General features: G+C 34.0%; 1 protein-coding gene across 13 annotated transcripts in view; it reads left to right on the top strand.

The window, feature by feature from the left end:
• Positions 1–27,094, top strand: part of COP1 (COP1 E3 ubiquitin ligase) — a 237,358-nt gene that overhangs the window by 175,076 nt on the left and 35,188 nt on the right. For 7 of the 13 annotated variants that reach the window (XM_070497937.1, XM_070497940.1, XM_070497938.1 and 4 more), the window contains 4 exons: positions 5,003–5,120; positions 7,933–8,057; positions 9,200–9,360; positions 26,298–26,397. In XM_070497937.1, coding sequence (XP_070354038.1) covers positions 5,003–5,120; positions 7,933–8,057; positions 9,200–9,360; positions 26,298–26,396 — 503 coding nt within the window. In that variant the 3' untranslated portion in view covers position 26,397. Of the gene's footprint in view, positions 1–5,002; positions 5,121–7,932; positions 8,058–9,199; positions 9,361–16,147; positions 16,334–26,297; positions 26,398–27,094 lie in introns of those variants that run through there. The other 6 variants (XM_014845336.3, XM_070497943.1, XM_070497939.1 and 3 more) reach the window with 3 other exon arrangements.

Here is a 27,094-nt window from a genome sequence, read left to right on the forward strand (position 1 = left end):
GCTGAAAGCAAGATTCTCAAGGAAGATTTTCATATGTAGCAAAACTACCCATCAAAAATGAAGGAAAAATAAAGACATTCTCTGATAAATATAAACTGAGCAAGTTCTTTTCCAGCAGACCTGCCCTACAAGAAATACTAAAGGCAGTCATTCAGGCTGAGAAAGAAGGGATACTAGATAGTAATGCAAATCCACACAAAGTAAGAAAGAGCACTGGGTAAAGATAATTATATCGGTATAATAAAAGATAGTTTAAATGTATTTTTTAAATAACTCTTAACTGATTTAAAAGACAACTGAGTAAAACAGGAATTATAAAATTGTGTTCATAGGCCTATAACATAAAAAGATGCAATAAATGTGGCCATAATAGCACAAAGGATGGGGTGAGAAGGAAAGGAGAAGAACTATATTGGAGCAAAATTCCTACGTAGTATTAAATTAGATAATCTGATGTGGATTATTTTAAAGTCCCATACTAATTATAATCCCCAGGAAAACTACTATGGAAATAACTTCTAAAAATATATAGTAAAAAGACAGCAAGAAAGGCACTAAAGTATTACCCTAGAGAATATCTAACACAAGGCAATATGAGGGACCAGCCTGGTGGTGTAGTGGTTAAGTTTGTGTGCTCCACTTCAGTGGCATGGGGTTCCTGAGTTCAGATCCCGGACACGGACCTCCATACCGCTCATCACGCCATGCTGTGGCAGCGTCCCACATACAAAATGGAGGAGGTTTAGCACAGATTTTAGCTCAGCGACATTCTCCCTCAAGCAAAAAGAGGAAGAGTGGCAATGGATGTTAGCTCAGGGCCAGACTTCCTCACCAAAAAAAACAGCAATAATATAAAAACAAAAAAGATGTAACAGAAGCAAATAGCACAATTGCAGGTGTAAATCGTATCATATAAATCATTATACTAAGTGTAAGTGGATTAAACACTCCAGAATGCAGAGGTTGGCAGAATGGGTCAAAAAACAAGATGCAATTATATACTCACAATAAAAGATGCACTTTAGATTCAAAGACAGAGATAGATTGAAAGTAAAAGGATGGAGGAAGATATGCCATGCCAATAGTAATCAAGAAAAAGCTAGACTGACTGTATTTAAATCAAACAAAATAGACTTTAAGTAAAATTAGTGCTAGAAACAAAGAAAGTCCTTGTATAATGATAAAAAGCTCACTTTATCAGCAAGCTATGATGACTGTAAATATATATACACTTAAAAACAAACTATTTTGAAATACATGAAACTATTATAGAATTGAAGGGAGAAATAGGCAATTTAAAAAGTAGTTGGAGACTTAAGTACTCTACTCTTAATAGATAGAACGACTAGACAGAAAATCAGCAAAGATATAGAAGACTTGAATAACATTATCAACTTGACCTAAGAGATGTCGCTCACTGCACCCGACAACAGCAGAATACACATTCAAGCAGACTTGGACTATTCTTTGGAATAGACCGTGTTTTAGGTCATATAACAAGTCTTAACAAATTTAACAGGATTGAAATTATAAAGATCATTTTCTCTGACTAAAATGGAATTAAATTAGAAATCATCAACAATAATTTGGGACATCCACAAATATTTGGAAATAAAGCAGCACATTTCTAAAAAACCCATCCGTCAAAGAAGAAATTACAAGGGAAATTAGTAAGTATTTTGAAGTGAGTGAAAATGAAAACACATCATATTGAAATCTGTGCTAGCAGCTGAAGCAGTACTTGGAAGAAATGTGTAGTTTTAAATGCCTATATTAAAAAAGAAGAAAGATCTCAATAATCCAAGTTCTCACCATAAAAATGTAGAGAAAGATATAGCAAACCAAAGATAAGCAGAATGAAGGAAATGTGAGTGATTAGAGTGGAAATGAAGGAAATAGCAAACAGAAAAATGATAGAGAAAATCAGTAAAAGCAAAAGTTGGCTCTTTGAAAAGATCATCAAAATTGGAAAATCTTTAGGTAGACTTACCAAGAAAAAAGAGAGAAGACACAGATCGCTAAACTTAAGAATCAAAGAGGGGACTTTACCACTGACCTTTCAGATATTAAAAGGGTTAAAGGAAAATACTATGAAAAACTCTGCAAACTTATTCAGTAACATAGATGAAATAAAAAAATTCTTAGAAAATCACGAATTACCTAAACTGACTCAGAAGAAATAGAAAATTTGAATAGACCTATGAAAAGTAAAGAAGTTGAGTTAGTAACTAATAATCTACTACAAAGAAAAGCTAAGGCCTAGATGGTTTCACTGGTGAATTTTATCAAATGTTTACAGAAAAAGTAATTCCAGTATTTCACAAATTCTTCCCTGAAGGAGTTCTAAAACCAAAAGCCAAAGATGTCTCATGAATAGGAAAACACAGACCAGTATTCTTCAAGAATATAGCTACAGAGGTTCTCAACAAAATAGTAGCAAACCAAATCCAATGGCATATTTAAAAGATTATACACTGTGACATTGTGGGATTTATCCAAGAAGTGCCAGATGTGTTTAACATCCCAAAATCAGTTAATGTAATTAATAGAATAAAGGACCAAAACCACACAGTTACCTCAATAAAAATAGAAAAGGCATTTAACTAAACCTACACCCATAAAAACTGTTAACAAACAAATAGCAGGAAACTTCCTCAACCTGAGAAAGGGTTTTTATGAAAAACTAGCAGTGAACATCCTACTTAGTAGTTAGTTAAAGGCTGAATGTTTTTTCCTTGCAATTAGGAACAAGAGAAGGATGTTCACTTTTTCCTCTTCAATTCAGCATAGTACCAGAGGTTCTAGCTAATGTAGTAGCTAGGGAAGGCAAGGAAATAAAAGACATCTAGATTTGAAAGGAAACATTAAACTCTTTGTTTGCAGATAACATCATCTCATATGTAGAAAATTTTAAGGAATCTTAAAAGATAAAAATATTAGAACTAATAAAAGTATTCACCAGGGCAGTAGAATAAAACATCAATATAAAAAAAATCAGCTGTTTTTCTATACATGAACAATGAACAATCCAAAAATAAAAGAATATGATTCTATTCAGAATACCATCAAAAGGAATAAAATACTTAAGGAGTAAATTTAATAAAATAATTACAAGACTTGTCCACTGAATATTACAAAAGTTTGCTGAGGGAAATTAAAAGAAGATGTAAATAAATGCAGAGACATTCTGTGTTCATACATTGCCTGGTATTAACCAGCCAGTGTTTTTAAGATGGCAGTGTTCCTGAAATTGATCTAATGATTCAGCTCAATTCCTGTAAAAATTCCAGCAGACTTTTTGTAGGAAATGGTAAGCTGATCCTAAAATTTATGTGGAAATGCAAACAAACAGGAATTGCCAAAAACGGTTTTGAAAGGGAGCAAAGTTTGAGGACTTCCTCTTTGCAATTTGAAAATTATAAAGCCACTGTTATCAAGACATTGTTGTACGGGCAGAAGGGTAGACATGTGTAGATCAGTTGATTAGAATTAAGAATCCAGAAGTACATCCTTGCTTATAGTCAATTCATTTTTGACAAAGGTGCCAAAGCAGTTCATTAGGAAAAAGTAATCTGTTCTCAAATGATGCTGGGACAAGTGGATACATATCCATCTACATGCAAAAAGATGAACTAGACCTTATACTTCACATCGTACACAAAAATTAACTTAAAGTTTATCACAGACGTAAGTGTAAGAAATAACACTTTTGGAAAAAAATAGGAGAAAAATCTTTAAGCCCTTGGATTAGAAAGAGTTTTCTTATCTGTAACACTGAAAGTATGGCCTATGAAAGAAAAAAGAAGATACATTGGACCTTATCAAAATTCAAAACTTCTCTGCTTCAAAATACACTGTTAAGAAAATAGAAGACAAGCAACAGAATGGTTGAAAATATTTGCAAAACAGGCATCTGTGTCAAATGTCTGTCCAAAATTTTCAAATATTCATGTAAGGAAACTGGAACCATCATGTATTGCTGGTGGAAATGTACAATGAGACAGTCAGCAGTTTGTCAGTTTCTTTAAAAGTTCAACACAAAATTATTACATGACCTAGAAATTACACTTGTTAGGTATCTACCTAAAACCTGAATACATGTTCACACAGAGACTTGAGTGTGATTGTTCCATAGCACCATTACTCATGATAATCAAAAAATGGAAACAAATATCCATCAACTGATGAGTGGTTAGACAAAATGGGGTATACCCATACAATGGATACTATTTAGTGATAAAAAGAAATGAACTGCTGACACGTTAAAACATAGGTGAACTTCAAAAAACATTATGCAATGGGTAAGAAGCCATCCATAGAAACCTTGTATTGTATGATTCCGTTTATATTAAGTGTGCAGAAAAGGCAAATTTATAGAGAGAGAGAGAGAGAGAGTGGTTGCCCAGGACAGTTTGTGTAAATGGCGATGAGGGATCTTACTGGAATGAGAAAAATTTCTAAAACCAGTTTATTGTGATGGTTGCACCAGTGGGTAAATTTAGTAAAATTCATTGAATTGTATACTTACTGTGAGTGGCTTTTATTATATGTTATATGTGTCTCAAGAAAGTGTTTTTTAAAAAGCAAATGTGGGAAATAAAATTCTATAGCATTTTTAGCCAGAAGCCCAAAATATTTGTATTACCTTTTTTATAAAGCCGTCAAATGTAAGGATACTTTTTAAATTTCCAGTTACTTTGAACCCTTACTACTCTGTTTCTAGAGCCAGGATCACAGGAAATATCAGTGGAACTCCCTTTCAGACTGACATTGGCCTATGTGTATATACTTTTTTATGCAACTATGTCTTCCTGGATTCAAAACAGAAAACCCAGTGTATCTTCCTTATCTTTGAAAATGAGTCATAGCCCTTCGCTTTCTGGCTGTTATAGGTTTGACCTTGTCTGTGAAACATTTGATGAAAATCACCAGAACCAGTTAATATTAGCTTTGCTTTTCATTTCTTTGTTCACTACATTTTTTGTGTTTTGTTTTGTTTTAGATCACTGTGTCCACTACTATGATCTTCGTAACACTAAGCAGCCAATCATGGTGTTCAAAGGACACCGAAAAGCAGTCTCCTATGCAAAGTTTGTGAGTGGGGAGGAAATTGTCTCTGCGTGAGTATCACTCTCTTCAGAGGTTGAGCATAAGACAGATCTCTGTCATCATCAGTTACCGTTGGTAATGTCACCATGGATATACATCTAAAGAGTAACACTATGGTGTATGCACTTTTTCTTAGTAGATTTTTATAACTTGTCTAATTAAAATACATGTATATTCTGGTCTCTATTGCTCACTTTTGTATGTTATTTATGAAAAAATCCTGATGATACCAGTATTTAATGTAGCTCCCTTAAACATTTGAACTTCACATTGGATTTCAGCCCTGCTTCTCCTTAAGAAGAGAGAAACAACATAGTTGATGCAATATGAGAGTAGTGTGTTATTTATTAAAGTCTACTAGTGTGTTATTGTATATGTATCTGCATTGGAGTACAGTAGTAGTATTTTTGGTTATAAGTAATATTTGGTTGACTTTTTAAAAGTCCATGTTACTCGATTTCCCTGTGATTTCGTGGTGACTTTTAAATATGTTTTGAAGAGAACTTTCTAAGTATGGCTGCTAGTACCCAACAACTATCCTTTGAGAAGCCTTCTGAACTGGAGAATCATAGTATAGACTTTTAGTTGTCTTTTATTTTGTTTGAAAGTAATAAGATGTCAACTAGGTAATAAATCTCAATTGCCAAAATATTATTGACAAAGTTCTTCTACTAACAGAGGCAGTCCCTTCTTTCTTTTATCCATTTCATAGTTCTCTTTATTTTATATTACCGTAGTAAATACTCATTCTTAATTTCTCTCTTTTTTATATCTATTACTTCTTCTCAAGTTTAATGATACACTATTTTTTTTTTTTCACTTAGTTTCTAATCTCTCTTAGGAGATTATTAATGCCACTGCCTTGTACTTGGTATCTCCTACCACATCCATACTGATTGCTCTAGATAAGAATTTGGTAACTTGAATTGAGTTACGAAAAAAGGAAAAAAATAAAGTGGAAACTGAGCTTTCCAAGGGGAGGTAATATAGATAATTAATTCACAAATCTAAATTACGTGGTAACCAGTCAAAAGTATTCCATCTTTAGGAGTAATAATGGCCAGTAAATAATTAAAGTTTCCTTCAGATTCAAATATGGATGATGGATTGTATGGCAAAAATATTTTTCTTCAATTTCAGATTTATAAATGTCAAATCAATTAGTTTGATTTCAACTAATTGTGGTATATGTATACTTAATTGTATAAATTGGAAATCTTAGTTGACCTTATTAATGTGGATATATTCTTTGTATTTTCACCAATCTTTTTTCCTTCTTAGTTTTTATGAATCATGATGGTTTTTCTCTTGGACATACTTGGAGTTTAAAAGTATTTAGAATCCACAAATATATTTGGAAATACTAAAAAGTAATATTAAAATATACACATATTGCTAAAACCCTGAATTCTTGGCCAGTAAAAAAATACATACATATATTTTACATACATATATACCATAAAATACATGTAACGGGATAGTCAATGTAATATTGTTGAGCAAAAAATAAATTTAAAACAACCTAAATGTCTAAGAAATGAAAAGAAATAGGGAAGTATTTAAAGAGTTTAGAGTTTGGCCTCTGAAATAAGACAGTTTCAGTTTTGGCTCTGCTATTTACTAGCTGTCGTATCTTAAAAATGTCCTTAACCTTCTGAATTTCAGTTTCCTCATTTCTAAAATGGAGCTAATTATAGTACTTAGGTTGTGAATCTTTAAATAAAATAATGTATATAAAGCATTTATCATAGTGCCCTATTCTTTGAATCTAACAGTAAGAGAAAATATTTATTGCATAGTCATTAATGAAGATATAGAAACAAGGGTCAGCCCGGTGGCACAGTGGTTAAGTTTGCACGATCCGCTTTGGTGGCCCGGGGTTCACTGGTTCAAATCCTGGGTGCGGACATGGTACCACTTGGCAAGCCATGCTGTGGTAGGTGTCCCACGTATAAAGTAGAGGAAGATGGGCATGGATGTTAGCTCAGGGCCAGTCTTCCTCAGCAAAAAAGAGGAGGATTGGCAGCAGATGTTAGCTCAGGGCTAATCTTCCTCAAAAAAAAGGAAAAAATATAGAACATATATTTTACAGAAGAAAATGTAAAACAAATTGTCGAATGAAGGAGAAGCAATTTACAAAATAATATGTATGGTATGATCCAATTTTTGTAACAAGAAGTCAGAAAAAACCAACAGCATGGTGTTTTATTCATGTCCTAAGACTGTCTCTGTATGATAGGATTACCAGTAATTTTTATATTCAATTATTTTTTGTTAAATAACTGCATTTGCTTATTATTTCAGTAAGATAAACTACTTCATATAGACCATTTACCATTCATAGTATTCCACCCCATAGGTTAAATAGTTTATGTTCAGAATACCAATACAATTCAGCAGTTGAAAAGTAAATGAAATCAAGTGGACCAATTGTATCCCTGAAATTAAGTACAACTCCCATAGAGCTCTTTTGTTGTTTGATGATGGTGTTGATGACTGGTGTTTATAAGCACTTCCTACATGCCCAGGTACTATTGAAAGTGTTTTAAATGAATTAATTTAATTTTCACAATATTTTATAGGATTCATCTAATTCTATAAGGTAATTATTTTTCACATTTAACTCATGAAAAAACAGACCAGAGAGGTTGTATAACTTTCCCAAGGTCAAAAACAGATTAATGGCATATTGAGCATTCTAACCCAGACAGTCTAGCTCTAGAGTCTGCATTCTTAATCCGCAACTGGATTACCTGTACTAGTACTGATGAGTTTCATGCCTCGAAATCTTAAATGCATTCTAACTTTTTGTGTTTGCCTCAGCTCAACAGACAGCCAACTAAAGCTGTGGAATGTAGGGAAACCATACTGTCTACGTTCCTTCAAGGGTCACATCAATGAAAAAAACTTTGTAGGCCTCGCTTCCAATGGAGATTATATAGCTTGTGGTAAGTGAAACCTGGAACTTTTTAGCAGGTGACTGTCACTGAAATTGCCTTCAATGGAAATAGAGTACACGCCAAATCACGAAGTGGTTTGTACCTTCAGAAGGTGGTGTATAGACTCAATGCCTCAGCACTTTGGATTTTTCTTAGGTTTTACTGGAAGAAGTGTCACTCTTTCCCTTCTTTACTGAGCACAAGCCCTGACAACAGGAAATAGCATAAAATTGTTAAATATGTTTTGTACTTTTTCTCCATTTTAACATAATTTCTATAGATATTAGGTAGAAAACAGACAATATTAATTTCTGCTAATATCCTAATTTTGGAGACATTATTTGTCTTCTTCATTTCTTCTATTTCATATTTCTTAGGCTTGATATTCATTTTCCCCTATATAGTGTTCTTTTCATTAAGCAGTCTGTTTGCATAGTCTTGATATGTTATTCTAGGGCTTTTATTGTTGATAATTTATACAAATTTAAATCTGAAGTAGAAAAATTAAATTTGATACTGTTCAAATGCTCTAATATATCTAATGCTGAATATACGAACTGTCCTCAGTACTTTGAAGTGACTTAGTCTTTGGTCAATAAAGTTGACTCTCTCCACACGTACATGAACCTAAACCCTGCCAAAGCAAATCTCTGTCACATTTATCCCAGTTTGATAGACTGCTCAAAAACACAGGTTTTTAGACCACTCATCTAGTAGAGTAATGCCTTTATTGAAAAATGGGAAATAAGTTTTGTAGCTTATTAAAATTTGCCCTTGTTAGTGGTATAACTTTCTTTTTCCTCTTTAGATAGAAATCTTTCTAAATGTATTTTAAGATTCATGATATAATAACAAATTCTAGACCCCTGCCATAAGTGATTTTTATATAGTCATTTCAGCCTTAGAGTTATCAATATTGTTATATCATTTAACAATGATTATTTCTTTAGATAAGTAAAGTATAGCTTTTTTCTGTGAATCCTTTTCTCACATGATTCCCAAGAAACCCTATGCTCTGGTCTTTCATATTTAACCATAAAAGATTATGTCTTTGAGCTTAAACACCAAATAATAATTACCTTATGAATGTGATTTCCTAATTCTGAGTTCTCTCATTCTAAAAACTTATGTTTTTCTTTAATTTTTTTTAGGAAGCGAGAACAACTCTCTTTACCTGTACTATAAAGGACTTTCTAAGACTTTGCTAACTTTTAAATTTGATACGGTCAAAAGTGTTCTGGACAAAGACCGAAAAGAAGATGATACAAATGAATTTGTTAGTGCCGTGTGTTGGAGGGCACTGCCAGATGGGGTGAGTTTTTATATCAGTGTTTTCACTTTGGTGTCTCCTATAATGCTTATGTTTATATATACGGGTGAATTTTTTTAAGCTTAAAATATGAATTGATATGTGCTTTCTCTTTTGCGTAGTATTGCATCACCAAAGGAAACAGGCGTTTTAGCTAGTAATTGAAACATCACTAATGAAACAATGTTGTGCTGACATGTCTCTCCCATATGCAACCATAGCATCTTGTACAAACCTCTGTTACACCATTATCACATTGTATCTTTATATTTTTCCTGTAAGACTGGAAATTTCTCCAGAGTACTCACTGTGTCTCATTTTCTTTAGTGATCAATTTATGCTCAGTAAACGTTCAGCTGAATTTGATACTGTATTAGGAATAAGAAAATTTGATGTAGGTAAAGGAGAGTGGCTTATAGGTACACCTAATTAAAGGCCATTTCAAGGCAGAATTGGTCTCGACAAAATATATTTATACAAGAATATTTAAACACATTTAATTTCTTAACAAGAAAGTTGCACTTCTAGGTAGCCAAAAAAAGTTTCCTCCAACTTGTCGCTTACTCTTACATTTTTAAGTATAAGCTTTCTCATAATTGTTTTATTATCTTGATTTTTATAAACATCAGTCATTCATTAATGTCATATTTTTTTAAGTAGTTTTTTAGGTGCTAACTTGGGGTTAGTTTTAATTTTGACACAAAAAATTCTTACTTGATGCCTACTTTAAGATATCTGAGTTCTAAGTACAGTTTAACTTTAATTAGATATATTTCATTGCTATCTTGTTTAAAGTTCTGTTACTCAACTTTTAGTTTTGGTAATGGCAGAGTAGGTGATTTAGACCACCCCTCCCTCTAAGTGGAACTAAAAAAGTTGGACCAAATGTATGTACTTTACAAAACCAAACCAAAACTGTTTGAAGGCATTGGAAAGTAAACAAGATAGGAAAGAATTACCAGCCTAGGAGTGTGACCCTGGCTTTTCCCCTGGGAGCATTTGCCAGTTTTGGTGGCATGGCTGAAAGCACTTACGGTGCCTCACAGGGGCACACGATTGCAGTCTAGTGCTCACTACTGTGTGAGGGAGCTCACTGTGGTTTAGGTTCCCAAAGAGCTATAGTCTAGGATCCACCAGTAGAAGATAAGCCCTCATAGCACTTGCAGCTCAACTTCAAATCACATCAGCCCTGACATTAAATTGAGGTAATCCAGGATTGCTAGTGTCCATAGGATGCAAAATTAAATGCTCTCTGAAAGAAGATATTCTAAAAAAGATCATCTAAGGACTTCCTTTATTTTTTCAAAATTGTAAATACAGTAACTAGGGCACCATAAAAAATAAACAGGCATGGGAAAAGCCAAGCCAGCATGAATAGACCCAGCATAAGCAATGAACAATAGAAACAAAATCACAGCGAGTCTGGATATTAGAGTTATCAGACATAGCTTGAAGATAACCATGCTGGCAAGTGAAAGACAAGATCAAAAATTTCAACTGGAAACTAAGAACTATTTTAAAAATGAAAGTCCAAGAGCTGAAAAAATATCATTACCAAAATTAAAGACTTGGTGGATTGGTTGAATGGCAGATAAGACACAGTTGAAAAGAGAATTATTGAACTTGTAGGTAAGTTAGAAGAAAATATACAGAAGGAAGCATGGAGAGACAAAAATTATGTAAAAAATACAGAAAAGAGATAGAAGATGGGTTAAGAAAGTTAAACATATTCAATAGGAGGCCTAAAAGGGGAGAAGAGAAATAATGTAGCTGAAGCAAATGTTAGGATTATTGTTGAGAACTTTACAAAATTGATGAAAGACATCAAGGCAGAGATTCAGTAAGCTTTTGTACCCTAGAGAATAAATGACTTGAAATCTGCAATATGAGTGAAGATTTAATATCCGACCTGGATTTAGGAGACTTAGAATTTTATGTGCCAGAGGAGACAAAAAACAAAATAAGTTATTATATGAGAAGCTGACAAGTGCTTTGGAGAAAAACAAAGCAGGAAGGTGGGATAGGGAGTGTTGGAGTAGGGGGTTGTAGTTCTCAATTGGTGGTGACAAAATGCCTACCTGAGTAGCTAAATTAGAGGGAAGACTAGAAGGAGATGAAGACGTAATCCATGTTTAAATGTAGGAGGAGAGTATTCCGGGTGGAATAAATTTTTCAGAGGCCTTGTGATTAGTAAGACTGTGATTAGTGTTCAAGGAATGAAAAGAAGGCCAGTGCTGCAGCACTGGAGTGAGCTAGGTGGAGAGTAGTAGATGATTTTAGAGCAGTGAAGAAGAACCGTGTCAATAAAGCATTGTTTACCATTATTAGGACTTTGGCTTTTATTGGGAGTGAGTTGAAAGCCATTGTGAGATTTTGAGCAAAGTAGTGATATAATCTGACTTAAATTTTTTTGAGAAGATCGGCTTGGCTGTTTTGTAGAATACAGACCAGGTAAGATAAAATAGTGGTACACCGGTGAGAAGTAGTCAGATCCTGTTCACGTTTTGAAAGAACCAGTAGAATTGCCGATACATTCCATGTGAAGAGTAAATGAGAAAAGTCTAGGATGACACCAAAGTTTTTTCCCCAAGCAACTTTAAGAGTGGAGTTGCCGTTAATTCAGATGAAGACCAGCAGAGGCAGCTGTCTTAGGGGAGAAGACCAAGAGTTGACTTTTAGACTGGCTAAGTTTGAGACTTACTAAAAATGCCACATGGAGATGTCAAGTTTGGAATTCACAGGAGACTTGTGAACTTCTAAAGTTTGAGATGTTTCCTGCCATCCATGTGGACATGCTAAGTTTGGCGTTCACAGCAGATTGTAGGACCAAAGATACAAATTTGGTAGCTGTTGGCATATGGTATTTAAGCCAAGAAACTGGATAGGATCTCTCCAAAGGAGTGTAATTAGAGATTAAAAATATTATGAGTACCTTGCTTGAGGGCACTTCTTTGTTCAGTGATTGAGGCAGTGAGGAGGAATCAACAAAAAGACTGAGAAGGAGTGGTTATCAATAGTAGGAAAACTGGTGCCTGGGAAGCCAAGTGAAGAAAGGTTTTCAAGGAGGAGGAATTGTTCAGTTTTGTCAAATGCTACTAATACAAGTAAATGAGCAAAAAAATGAAAGGAGTGGTAAGACAAAAGCTTGATTCGAATGGTTTTAAGAAAGAAAGGGAAGGGAGAAATTGGAGATGGTGAAGTATGGAGAACTGTTTTGGGGACTAATAAAATAGTACCGTGTTTACTCTCATCTAGATTACTTTTGTAAGATTTGAGATCAGTAACTGTCTCTAGAAAAGCCAAACATTTCATTGTCTTTCTGTTTTTTATTTCTATCCTATCTAATTTTAATCACAAGAACGAGATCAATTTAAGGACACTTACAAAATAGCTTAACTTTGAAAGTTTTTGGACAAATGTAAGTGGTATATCAATTTACTCTATGAATTAACAGAAAACATAAAACTCCTCAATTAATAATATAAAAAATTGCATATGCCTTTATGTTATCATTTATGGCAGTGATTTAGTCATAGAGGGAATGAAAAATTAAGAATGAGTGGTAGAGGGAGAAACACAAATACAAATAGATTCTTTTAGGGCAGTATCTCAATATTATAAAAATTAAGGCTATTTTCCTGCAGATTCAATTTTTGTCTAGCCTTGATTTTTCTTATAACTTAGATACACATATTTCTTTTTGGCCACTTCTAGCTAAAAATGAACCAGTAATCTCAAGCCCTGTTTTGAACAATCACCCAGGATCATATGTAATTTCTAACTTTATTTCTACGATCTTAGTATAAACTGGAAGGAGTGTTATACACCGCCCTTTTTTAAGATGTTGCTCAATTTCACTGTAGCTTCCACCCTCCTACTTTGTTCCACAGTGCTGTGGAGGTTAACTGCACGCTGCTCTCCCACCTGCACATTTGCCATGTGGTCTACTTTTGCTTTAAGGTTTCCCATTTTTTTCTTTTATTTACTCCTGTTAGAGACAGAGAATATTTCTAATACTGTTTCTTTTAATCTGAGAGATAGTACTTTGTCTTTTGTCTCTTTCTTCCAAATATTTTCCCTCTGTCTAAAAACGCTTTTATTCAGTCACCTTTGGGTTTGGTGACAGATTCTTCTGTCCTTTGTTCCTTAGCTTTGTCTTGCCAAGGTCGTGGCTCTAGCATTTCTACACTAAAATGCCGCAACCTCTTGTACTTAATTTTCAAAGGAGTCACCCGAGCAGAGCCTGTGGAACTTCAGCCACTCGGCCGTGTGAGAATTCTCTTTTTTAAAAGAAATTCTTGCTTGAAAGGGGAATACCATGCAACTGAGATATTATAAGCATAGTCCTCTGGCAATTTGATGTTAGTAATTTAAGTCTATTCCGCTGTCTCCCACATTCCACATCCACCTTGAGAGTAATGCTACTAAGCTAAGGTAAATTTTGGACAATATTCTTTATTTCTGTTGTATCTTTTTTTTTTTTTTTATCATCATTGCTTTATTCAGACACTGGAGTTAGGTAAAGATTATATATGTTCTGTATCTGTGCATCCTTCTGTGTTATGACTCTTATCTGAAACTGTTGGAATGAAATATAAACTAATTCAAGAATGCAAATGACTATTTCTGTTCTTAAGTGACCATGTGTGTGTAAAGGGACACTATATTTTTGTTGGATGCAGATCCTGAGTCCATAGTAACTCCCACTGAGGCTGCAGGTACCATCAACCTTATCTCTGAACCACATCATACATAATTATCTAGTCTTGGATCACCAATTCAAATGTGTTTTAATGGTAAAAGGCAATACTTGTAAAGGACACTTAAAACTCCCTTAGCTCTTCACAAGTGACCGAAAAAAGGGTCTCTAGCCTCAGAAAAAAACTTTGGTTATTAAGGGTGGATATTTTCTCTTGTGGCTTGAAACACCAGGAAACATATTAAGTTTTTGTAGCTTTAGACTGAAGGATGTCAGGATAACGATTTCCTAATTTCTCTTCTGTGAAACCAGATCCAACAAAACTTGACTTGGGAATCCGTCAACTGTTATCACCCATACTATACAAAGTTATAACCATTTTAGGCGAGAGGGTCTTCTTCAATCATATAGTGAAATATGTTCTTTCTGTTCTTATTTCTAATGAATAAAACTTTATATAATGAAATGCTTATTCTAAAGTGTTTTTTAACTAGATCTTTGTATTCTTAAGCAGATCTTCTTTTCTTTACCTAAATCTCTCATGATTCCTATCCATTAAAAATATTTGCTGAATGAGTTAATATACTGCCTTGTACTGTTATTTGTGTTTATGTCTCATATCTCCTGCTAACCTGCAAACTCCTTGAAAAAAAGACATCATCATATATTGAGTAAGAGCACAGACTGTGGAGCCAGGTTCAAATCAGGTTCCCACTTATCAGCTCTGTGACCTTGCTCAAGTTCCTTAACCTGTGCTATGCTTCAGTTTCCTCATCTATAAGGTGCTGATAATAATAGTAACCTACTTCTTAGAGTTATTATAAAGTTAAAATAAGTTAATTTACGTAAAGGGTTACGATTAGTTTTTGGCAAATAGTAAGAGCTGTGTTTTCTATTAGCATTATTCATGTTTTAATTACCCTTAACACTAAGCAAAATATTTTCACATAATGTGTAATTAATATATAATTTTTGTAATGAATGATACAGTCCTTCACGCATGACTTTTACCTTGTTTTTTGCATAATTAATTAAATATTAATTTTTGAAATGAAAGAAATATTGGAGTAGAGGTGGGAGATACTTCTAATATCTAATAGATGCACTTAAAACTCAGTGGTAGATCAAGATTACATTAATTTAAGAAAACTAGTTTTCCTGACATGAACATTCATGGCTACCTATATGATTATTTCTTAATTACCATTTGCCCCTTGGGATATAACCTCCAGGCTTTTGCCTATTTTCAAAAGCAACAGTTTTAAAGTACGTGCAGCTATAGGGAAATTGATATTTATTGTTGGCTTAATATTTTTCTTAGATTTATAGCCTGTTCCTCCTTCCCTTTCTCCATTGCATTAGCACTATTTCACAGTTCAGTCTTCTCTCAAAAAGACTTACCTGTTTTTCCAGTTTATATATGTTTTTTTCTAAGAGGTAAGCACCCCTCTCTGACTTACTAAACACTGTGTATAAAGCATCAGGTTGTACCAAACTAGGAAAGTTAAAGCAATGTGAACAGCCAGTCTGCTTCTGTGAAAGTGCAGAAGGCATCCATACTACAATGTCTTTATACCAGTGGTTCTCAAACCTGACTGATCATCAGAATCACCTTGAGATCTTTCCAAAGAAAATAACAAACAGTTCTATTCTTAGACCCATGAATCCATCTTTTCAGGGAGAAAGGGAGAAAGGTAGAGATTTGTAATTTGAAAAGTTCCCTAGGTCTCCTTGGAAAATTATATAAAGTTTGGAAACAGATGATTCAGTTACCGCTGGAAAGAGATTTGTTAAAAAATGTTTCTTGAGCATCTGCTAAAGAGGGAATAATTGTAATTATGAATACCTAATGTCTGTTAGATTTTGCTACCTTACCGCCCTCAGGAAGAAACGCAAACAAAAATGTAAGATGTGGTCTTTTTTCCTTTAATTATATTAACTTTCCACGCTTATAAGCTATTTCTTATCCTGAATTCTTCAGTCAAGATTAGGAAGACAACATAGGACTTTCTTTTTCTTTTCTTCTCTCCTTTCTTCATTTCTGTTTCTCTTTTTCCTTTTATCTTTCCTTTCCTTTCTTCTTTCCTCTAGCCCGATGGTTTATAACACTTTAGAAAATTTTCCTGACTGGAAGAGGGCCAATCTGAATGAACTCTTGTCTATCTTGGGCGTGGAAGGAAAGAAGATTCTGAGCATGGACCCTGACTTCCAGGAAGACTGTGGCTCCCATCTCCTCCTAAGGGCCCCACTGTTCCCTTACTGTCCAGACTAGAGTGGGGTGGGAAGTAGAAGAGAGAGGAGACAAGAAGGTAGTGTGATACTGAAGCAAACCTATAATTTATTCTCCAAGTAAATTACATTGTGCAAATATTCTTTAACCTTAATATCCACTACTCTATGGACAGCTTCTGTGAAAACATTTGTTGCATTAGATATTTTGTGGTGAGTATTATAATGAAATCGACAAAATATGATTTAGTGGGTCTGCTAGTCGACATTTAAAATATTCTTTTATTGTCATTTTTATATGTACTGTAATGGAATTTGACCTATATTAAAATGGCTCTTATAATTTTTTTCTCATTAAATACTTTTTTGTTTGTTTGTTTTTGAGGAAGATTAGCCCTCAGCTAACTACTGCCAGTCCTCCTCTTTTTGCTGAGGAGGCCTGGCTCTGAGCTAACATCCGTGCCCATCTTCCTCTAGTTTATACGTGGGACGCCTACCACAGCATGGCTGCCAAGCAGTGCCATGTCCGCACCCGGGATCTGAACCAGCGAACCCCGGGCCGCCGAGAAGCGGAACATGCGAACTTAACCGCTGCGCCACCAGGCCGGCCCCTCATTAAATACTTTTTTAAAAATAGTGTCTATCCGTCTGAAGTAAGCCAATTTTGAAGCATAGAATTGACACAAATCTTTAAGCTACTTGGTTTTTGGGTTTTTTTGTTTTGCATTTTGCAAGGGAAAAAAGAAATAATGTGGGAATGCATTCTGAAGTATGCTGTTAACCTGTAAATAATTTTAATTATTACGCCATCATGCTTAAACTTGTCCAAAATATTTTGAGATCGGAAGGTATTTAACTTTGGTTTCTAAATGTTTCTCTTTTGATAGTTCATACCAAATTACCATAATAGTAGTAGGAAGAAAGAGAATGAATATTAAATATCATTTCCTTAACTTAGAAGTTAATAACTTAAAAGTTTATTTCCTTAACTTAAAAGTTTCCTTAACTTCACGTTTACTTGAATTGGTTTCATATGCCAAATTGTATGTTTTGGAAAAAATGATTGTTCTTTTCTAATTGAATAGAAATATATTTAACAGTTACTTAAAGCAGAATTAGCCAAGGACAGCAGCTGTTTAAGAGAAAAGTGTTTCCTCCTAATTCAAACTTGCATCCCATCTGGGGAAAAGAAATATCTTTTGGTCTTTTATTTCACAGCGCCGCATTAATCCCTCTTGTTCTCATGACACTCTCCTATATTGATGTGATCGTTATGGGAGTTTGTGCCTTTCATATCTCTTAACTCCATCAATTCTTAAATCCCATTAAATGCAGCATTTTTCCAAATAAATCTATCAGAAATTGGCATTGACTGTTCTCAGGAGGTAGAAGAGTTATTACTGCTGAACATAGGAATAATTAGGTTAAAGAAAAGTCGTCAGTCTGTTATAATTGCTGTAAAGAAGCCATTTAATTTTGTGCCTGTTTAAATTAGTCTTTTTTACTATAAGTAAGATTACCTTGGACGAAAATATAGATTATTTGTTATAACTGTGATAGCCAACCAAAAGATGAAGATGAAGGCAGAAAATAAATCTAAATCGTTTGGTTTAAATGACAAAGTGTTTACACATTGTTGAAATTAAATAGGCAGTTGGTCTTGCTTCTATTTGTCTTCAAGATCTTTGGCTCTCGAATGAAATTAGGAAGCTTTGGGGATAGATTGTGTAGAAAGTAAATATGACTTCAAGATTCAGTTCCTTTTTGTTGATTTGTTGTTTTAAATTCTAAGTATCTATCATTGAGGCTTTGTGATTCACCAAGCATAGTTTTGTGAGATGTTTTCCAGAGAATGGGATAAAATTGGAGGAGTTGGCTTTGTTTTTTGGGGTTTTTTTTGGTGAGGAAGATTATCCCTGAGCTAACATCTGTTACCAGTCCTCCTCTTTTTGCTTGAGAAAGATTGTCTCTGAGCTAACATCTGTGCCAGTCTTCTATTTTGTATGTAGGATGCTGCCACAGCATGGCTTGATGAGCAATGTGTAGGTCCGCACCTGGGATCAGAACCTGCAAACCCTGGGCCGCCAAAGCGGAGCATGCGAACTTAACCGCTACACCACTGGACCGGCCCCTGGCTTTGTTTTTAGTGTGTTTTTATTTCTTACAACATTCCAAATATTGGTTTATTTTAGGAGACCCAAGAGTTTATCTTTTTATTTTAAAATTGCTAAGAATGATTATATCTCTCAAAAAAAGTCCTCATAGCTCCCAAAGTAGTAAATAATAAATAAGAAATGAAACTAATAAATAAGGAATGAAATATTTCATTTCATGCTAGACATCTAAATACCTTTGTCTAGTTTGAAGTATGGAACTGAGTGTATTTAATCCTTATTTTTAGCAGCCAAGAGTCATTTGTTTCCTAAGTCATACTCCCGTGCTCTTTCTTATCATCTTTTACTAACTAGCCAGATCTGTAATTCACATGATAATCCTTGATGTCTGTACTAATGGAAGATTATAGTGGTTCAGATTAATCCAAGGTGTCAGCTAACAAGGATGGATAATTGATGTAGAGACTTATTTGAGTATTTACATTTCAATTTTATCTTATGTTCTGAAAAGAATCAAAGGAGGTTTCTGCCTCTCCCAATTAGTAAGTTAACCTTGCAACTTCAAAGTTCAGTAGGAGTCCCTGTTTGTAAGGAGTATTTTCATTTCCTTAAAGTTTTCTGTTTTATAAAGGGTTAAAGATCTTTTCATTCTAAAACTTTCACATTTTGCAGGCAGGATTTTTAAGATGTGACAACTTTGTTTTCCTTTACTAATAGAAAGGGTGAATTATTGATAGCAAAACAAATTCTGGGATCCCTCATGGGGATCTCACTGGTCTTATTGATAGAGAAAGCCCAGTCACCCTTGTAGACTTTATGTTCTCCATCGGACTACTCACTATTTTTAAAAACAAGTGTTCAGTCATCCTATAATGGAAGAGTAGAATGAAGAAAACCACTTCCTTTTGACCAGTGTGTGATTGTTCTCTATACATTAAGTGCATGCTTTTACTTATTTCTCTTTTTTCCTTTTCATTCTGTCCTTTCCAAATCATTATGTTAGGGATATGGAGAAAAAGATCACTTCTCAAGGGTAACAACTGGTGGGTTTTTTTGTTTTTTGGCTTCTGGTGTTTTGTTAGTCTTTATTTAAATGTCTTATTAACTCTAAACTCATCCGTTTGATATGACTAATGTGGGGAAAAGGTTTTGTTTTCTTTCTGGTAATATTAGTAAATTGTTTGAAGGTATATTTTTTCTGTCGAATGAGATTTATGAAAAAAGTGTTACTTTTAAGCTTTTGTATATCTGTGTTTTTCAGGTATGAGAATTTGCATCAACCTGAATTGTTAAGGGTGAAACTATTGGCTATGAATAGGTGGGAATAAACCCTTAGGAAGAGATTTTCCCACCTGATTTAGGTGCCATGTTTCTTACCAAGTGATAAGTGGCAATTACTTTTTTAAACAAGCATGAGGTTTTGGGTCTTTGTATGAATATTTGCATTTGAATTATTATGCAGTTTCCTCTTATGCTTGCTAACATATACAAGTTGCATATCAGAAGAGTCAAAACAAATAAAAATAACTACAAGCTTCCTTCTCAGTCTGTCCTAACATAAAGTAATGCCTGACTAAGTAGAAACTTATTATCTTAGCATTTGGATCCTCTAAATCCAGTTATATCTTATTCAGGAAACCTAATGACCTTTTTTATCCCTTCGTCATCTGTGCTTCAGAGTGTTATAGTTTTCTCCACTAATAAAGAACTTTTAGAAAATAGAGCAGGGAAAATCGACCTGTAATTCTACTACCTCACCCAAAGCACAGTTAATGTTTTGGTGTTGCCCTTCCAGTCTTCAGCCAATATTTTTTAAATAGTTTTACGATATAGATATATTTTGTATCTAGCTTTTTACATCCATCACTACATCTAAGCATTTCTCACCTTATCATAATAGTAGTAGAAAGTGTCAATGCAAATAATCCATAAGCAATCTGTAAGTCAAAATTGGGGTGAGTTTATTATGAGCCAGATCTGAGGACTAGCCCAGGGTCTTCCTTCCCCAAGGAAGGAAGGGCACCAAAGAAGTGGAGTGTACAGAGTGGTTATATACAGTCTTGGAACAAAAAGTATACATCACATATGATAGGGAGTCTTGTCTAGGGAGAGTTGCTTATCCTTAAGGAAATACCAATGTGTGGGAAGTTTCATCTTTATGTTAAGGGCATTTATTTTTGTCTTTGGGACATAGCAAATGCTTAAAGCAGATATACAATGCATCCATGGTCAGGCCCTTTTAGAAAAACAAGGTCAGACCAAATTAGTTTTATACCAAATGGCTTCCTCATATACTCCACTATTTCCTGTTGCTGCCATTTGTTTATCAAAAGCGTTTATATATATTATCAATTACTGTTTGTTGTTACTAAACATTTAGGCTGCTTCTTCTTTTTTCTCAGTTCTAAATTTGTAATATTTTGGGGCCTATTTTTTTTCTCTCTTATCTTGCAATATTGTTTGGAATACAAAATCCCATAAGTGGGTGAAACAGCTGGATCAAAATATTCAGATTTTTTTAGCTTTTGATATCCATTATTATGTCGATTTCCAAAAACAGACATTTTTTAATTGCTTTTTCTCCCCAAATCCGCCCAGTACATAGTTGTATATTCTAGTTGTGGCTCAAAAGACATATTTTTTTTTTTTTTTAAAGATTTTATTTTTTCCTTTTCCTCCCCAAAGCCCCCCAGTACATAGTTGCGTATTCTTCGTTGTGGGTTCTTCTAGTTGTGGCATGTGGGACGCTGCCTCAGCGTGGTCTGATGAGCAGTGCCATGTCCGCGCCCAGGATTTGAACCAACGAAACACTGGGCCGCCTGCAGCGGAGCGCGCGAACTTAACCACTCGGCCACGGGGCCAGCCCCACAAAAGACATATTTTTTAAACTTCAGTTTCTCTTACCCATGCCAGCACTGGTTGTTGGAGAGAGGGAGATGAGGGTGAGATAAAGAGAGAATTTGTGGCAATCTATTTATATTTTCATGTAGCTCAGACTTTGAGAGCTGATCTCTGGGTATAAACCTCAGTTCTGTCACTCTGTGACACCTTGGGAAAATTCCTTATCTTCTCTGAGTCTACTTACTCATTTTTGAAGTGGATTAATAACTAGTCTTTAAATACCTCAAAGTGGTGTTTGGAAATAAGTGAGATTATGTATATGAAAAACTTGTGCCTAGTAAGTTTTTAATAAATGGTAGCTGCTACTAATAATAAATTAATGTGTAAAAATCAGGAAATTAACATTTGAGCATCAATTTGCCTTCATTATCTTACTTAGTATTTTGCATAAGTTATCCTAATCTATTCCATGTATTTCTAGGCAGAAGGAACAGCATGTGCAAAAGCTTGAGACTATGAAAGTGTACCATGTGTTTGGAGGCTGCTAGGAGATGAAGCGGGAAGTGGTAGATTAAGAAAAGTGATTTTTAAGGAGCGTTCTAGACTGTTTTAAGGACCTTGAACTTTATCTGTGCATAAATAAAGGCCTTTAAGAAGTGTGATTTACCTCAAGTTTTGATTCATGGTTTTAGTTTAATTTAAAAAGAAAAAAAGATAGTGCTAGCTGAAGTGCCTATGGTAGGCTAAAACAGAAAGACACTGGTGATGGGGTTTTACTTTGGCCCAAGTATTTAGGAGATGTGTTTGAGGTTAAATTGACAGGATCCGTTGTTTCATTAGAGGGATGATGACTCTAGGTTTATAGCAATTAGTTAGCGTTTTTCATTTTAGGTCAGTCACTTAACATGTCTGAGTTTCATTTCCCTCTTTAATTTGAAGGAGTTGTATACTTGATTTCTGTTGCCCAGTGGCCATTTGTAAGACCAGCTATGCTTATAGTAAGATCATATTGTTTATAGGTAGATAGCTAACAAATCAAACCTCGTTTTACCCCATGCATGACAAACTCACCAAAACATTGACTGTCTGAGAAACTCTTCGGTTTGCTTTAGTTCTGTCTTGATTGAGCTCCTAAAACTCGCTTAAAAATGGAATAGCTGCTCCGAATTCTAGGATGTCCCTTAACCAAAGAAAAGAACTCTTCTGCCACTTGAACATAACCCACCTCAGGACAGAAACTTTCTTGATGTTGAGAAGATGGGGCAAAAAGTTTCCTAAAGACAGCTTTCTAAGAAAAATTGAATTTTCTTTGACTAGTTTTAGAAATCCTTATTGAGCAAATTGCAACACCTTCCAAGGACTATTGCTCTACATATGAATATTTTACAAATAATAGTGGTAAGAAAAATAATTTGTTTTTAAAAATCTCTCTAAAATGTCGTGAACTTCCTTTGTTCCCATGTTCTTTACTAATTCCCCTTTAACGTAATGTTTCTGTTACTGTAATTACTGCATTATTTTTTGCTTTAACTTTGGCATCTTCACATTGTCGGTAAGTCTTTGGATAGACTCTTACTGCCACAGGTTAATAGAAAGTTATTGTCTTTGAGTTTATATCGCATCTTAATAACACCTGCATCTGTCCTGTTCCTCTGATGAAGAGCTTCTGTTCTAATCACTTAATATTTTAAAAGATTATTATGAGATGAAAGAACAATAGACTGACGCTCTTTTCCTTTCTAACATTGTTCTGAAGTTTTGATTGTACAGTTGAACCTAGTGTAAAATGAAAGCATTGATACAGAGGCAATCACATTTTCTAACTATGTAACTGGTCTTTAATTATTCACATGAGTTAGCACCCTTCTCACTGCTCTGTTAATACTGAAATAGTGAAAGGAATAGAATGGATGGTATGCTAACACTTCAGACTAGTGCTGAGTTAGTTGATGTGATTGACTAGTGTTCTAGAACTAAGCCTTTTTTTTTTAAAGCTCCTTATTAAATCAAATGTCTATATTAGTTAGATTACCAGTTACCAGTTACCATGTTTGAGTACTCTGTGGTCCTTTGGGGCTCTTCAGTTCCTCTAGTACAAAATTCTTAACTTAGAATTCGTGGAACTTAGCTCACAAGGATCTCCAGGGCATTCTTAGACCCACTAAAAGCATATGAAAAAGTTTGTCATGTCCACATCATTATTTTTCTAGAAAGACAGGTTATTGCTTTTATTAGATTCTTAAAAGGGATCAAAACATTGATAATTAAAAATCAGTGCTAAAAAATGTAATCTGGCAAGTTGACTTGACAGCTGTGAATTAAGTTGTACTAGCAATACCAATTACTAAAAATTATAATTGTTAGTTTTCTACCCTCGCTTTGAAATTTACATTAATTTTTGTATAGCTTGGCAGACTTAAAATGAAACAAAGAAAGAGTCACAGAATAATTGTATAGAAGCTCTTTATTTTAATTCTTTCATTCTTTTGCTCTACCTCTTGTAGTCTAAAAATAGATTTGTGTATCTATCATGCTATGAGAGAGAGAGAGAATGTATGTGTGTGTGTGTGTGTGTGTGTGTGACCTTAAGCAAATCACTTTGCCTCTGTTTGTTTCCTCATGTTTTATAAAAGGAAGTAACATCAGATTTACTGCCTCACAAAGTTGTTTTAAAACTCAAATGAGATTTTTGGCTGTGAACAAAACGTTTTAACACATATAACATCACGTTAAGGCAGGATACATCTGTCACATGTAGAACAGAATTTCACATTAATTTGTTAATACATTGTTAAGAAAAAATAACTCCATAAAAATTGCTAATAATTTTGCACATAATCTCACAAATGAAAAGCAAGAACAGGTAAATAAGATTATATAACATCTTTTTCCTCATCTAAGAATATGAAATCTGTTTATGGAAAGAAGTTTTGGCTGGGCTTGTGTATCTCAGATAGCTGTATTTAAAGGTATATTTTCTGGGATTATGCCAAGAGTTATTAATATATCTTCGAATAAATATAAAACATGTCTAAATCTTAACATGAACTTTATAGGGAGAATTGTTTAGCGTAAAATATCCCAAATTTGAAATAAAAGGAGTGCATCCATAATTGTGTACTGTTTCAGTTTGTTGATTATTAGTATGCCTCATGGTAGATTCTGAGAGTATTTATAGGGAATGTAAAAAAGAATGTGACAAAATTTTCATGTTGTATAGGTAAAAAATGACAAAAAAGGATGTTTATTATATATTTGTTACTCTTATTGTTTTATATTTACTAGTTTTATAAGTGAAAAATTGTTTATTGTACAAATAATTGTTTTACTAGTCTGCATTATCACATGAGTTTTTGATGTAATAATCTTGAAAACAGATGATCCTTACTTGGGAAGCTTAATAGGTGAGTTGTTAAGAAAATACAGTAATTACACATTTTGCATGAGCAGTTACACAGTACACCTTATTTTTCAGTAAGATTCTTTTTTCTGTTTTTACTGCATAAGATTCAGTTTTTGTCCCTCTCAAAACAAGTAGGAAGACACAGATTCACTTCACCGTTTGTTAATGATTTTTACCTCATTGTAAAAGCTACCTATAAAAATTTAAAAATCTTCATCCTAAATTGTTTTAAATTTGGAAGACATGTTTACCGTGTAGACTGTGAGTTAATAACTGGTACAACGTCGTTTAGTGTCTCGTGTTTTCTGCCTCATATCGTCCTAAAGTGATACGTAGTATTTCAGAGTATCTAACAAACTTTGTATTTTTTATGCATTCCTCTGCCTATTGCCACCACTCCTAAAAAAGTGTGTTTAAAAGGAACATGTACATAAGACTTAAACTGACCATCTAATTTTTAACTTTCATTCAGTTCAAAATATTTTTAAAATTTCCCTTGACATTTTCTGTTTGACCTTTGGGTTATTTGGAAGTGTGTCGTTTAATATCCAGATTTTGGAATTCTTCAGATATCTTCATTTTATTAATTTCTGGTTTGATTTTGTCGTGGTCTGAGAAATATATTATATGGTTTCTATTCTTTTAAGTTTAAAGTTAGTTTCATGGTTCCAGGTGTGGTCTATCTTGGTCAGTGTTCCATGTGCACTTGAGAAGAATCTGTCTTATGCTTTTATTCAGTAGACTATTTTGTACATGTCAATTAGGTCAACTTAGTTGATAGTGTTTTGCAATTTTTCTATGTTCTTGCTAATTTTCTGTCTCGTTCTATCAGTTATTTAGTAGGGATATTAAAATCTCCATCTATTAATTGTTCAGTTCTCTATTTCTCCTTTTAATCCTGTCAGTTTTTGTTTTATGTATTTTTGTGCTCTGTTGCATATATAATTGTTATAGCTTCCTTATATGTGTTAACTCTTTTGTCATTGTGAAATGTTCCTTTTTGTCTATTATAACATTTTTGGTCACAAGGTTTATTTTGTCAGACATTAATATGGCAATTCCAGCCTTCTTATGGTTACTGTTTGTATGGTATAATGTCTTTATGCCTTTCAATTTCAACCTCTTAATATTTTTTAATGTAAGGTGTATCTCTAATGGATGGCATATACTTGAATGTTTCTTTTTTATTGAGTCTTACAATCTTTGCCTTTCGATTGGCGTGTTTTGACCATTCACTTTTAATGTAAATATTGATCTGATTTCATTTACATTTGCCATTTTGGTCTTTATTTTCTAAATGTGCCCTGTCTTTTTGTTTCTCTGTTTATATTTGAGTGCTTTGTTGTATACTTTTCAATATGCCTTTCTTATTTCAGTGTTGTGTTTTTTTTTTTTTACTATTTATTTTTGTAATGGTTGCTCTAGGAATTACAGTGTGCATCTTAACTTATCATACTTTACTTCAGATTAATACTAATATAATCCCGTAAAATATAAAACTCTGATCCAATATAGCTACCTTCCCTTCTGCCACTTTTGTGCTGTAATTATCATATTCCCTTACAAGAATTTTCTCCCAACTTCCTGCATCAGTTATTGAGAGGGATATTGAAGTCTCCATCTGTAATTGTGAATTTTCTATTTCTCCTTTTAGATCTATCAGTTTTTGCAAAAGTATTTCAATGCACTATTGTTATGTGCGTACATTCAGGATTGCCATGCCTTCTTGGGGGAAATAACCCCTTTATCATAAGGTAACGTCCTTCTTTATCCCTGAAAATATTCCTGTTCTTAACTCTGCTTTCTCTGAAATTATTATAGCTACCAGCTTTCTTTTGTTTAGTATTTGCATGATACAACTTTCTCCATCCTTTTACTTTCAATTTATCTACATATTTATCTTTAAAGCAGATTTCTTAGGGCCAGCCCAGTGGCACAGCGGTTAGGTTCATGTGTTCTGCTTCGATAGCCCAGGGTTCACCGGTTCGGATCCGGAGCATGGACCTACACACTGCTTATCAAGCCATGCTGTAGCAGGTGTCCCACATATAAAGTAGTGCAAGATGGACACAGACGTTAGCTCAGGGCCAATCTTCCTCAGCAAAAAGAGGAGGATTGGCAGCAGATGTTAGCTCAGGGCTAAGCTTCCTCAAAAAAAATAAGTAAAGTGGATTTCATCTAGATAGGTATAGTTTGGGTCTTGCTCTTTTACCCAATTGATGATTTTTGCCTTTTAACTAGTGTATGATTATTGATATGTTTTTATTAAAATCTACCATTTTCCTGCCTCCTACCTATTTTTTTCATTTATTTAGTTTTTTTTTTCCACTTTTTCTTCCTTCTCTGGACGTAATTGAACATTGTTTGTGATAACTTTTTATTACTCTAGGAACTTATTAAATATACCTTTCTTTAAAATTTATTTTGGTGATGTCTTGAAGTTTACAGTAT

The sequence above is a fragment of the Equus asinus genome, chromosome 25 (genome assembly GCF_041296235.1).
Source record: "Equus asinus isolate D_3611 breed Donkey chromosome 25, EquAss-T2T_v2, whole genome shotgun sequence".
Taxonomy (NCBI): domain Eukaryota; kingdom Metazoa; phylum Chordata; class Mammalia; order Perissodactyla; family Equidae; genus Equus; species Equus asinus.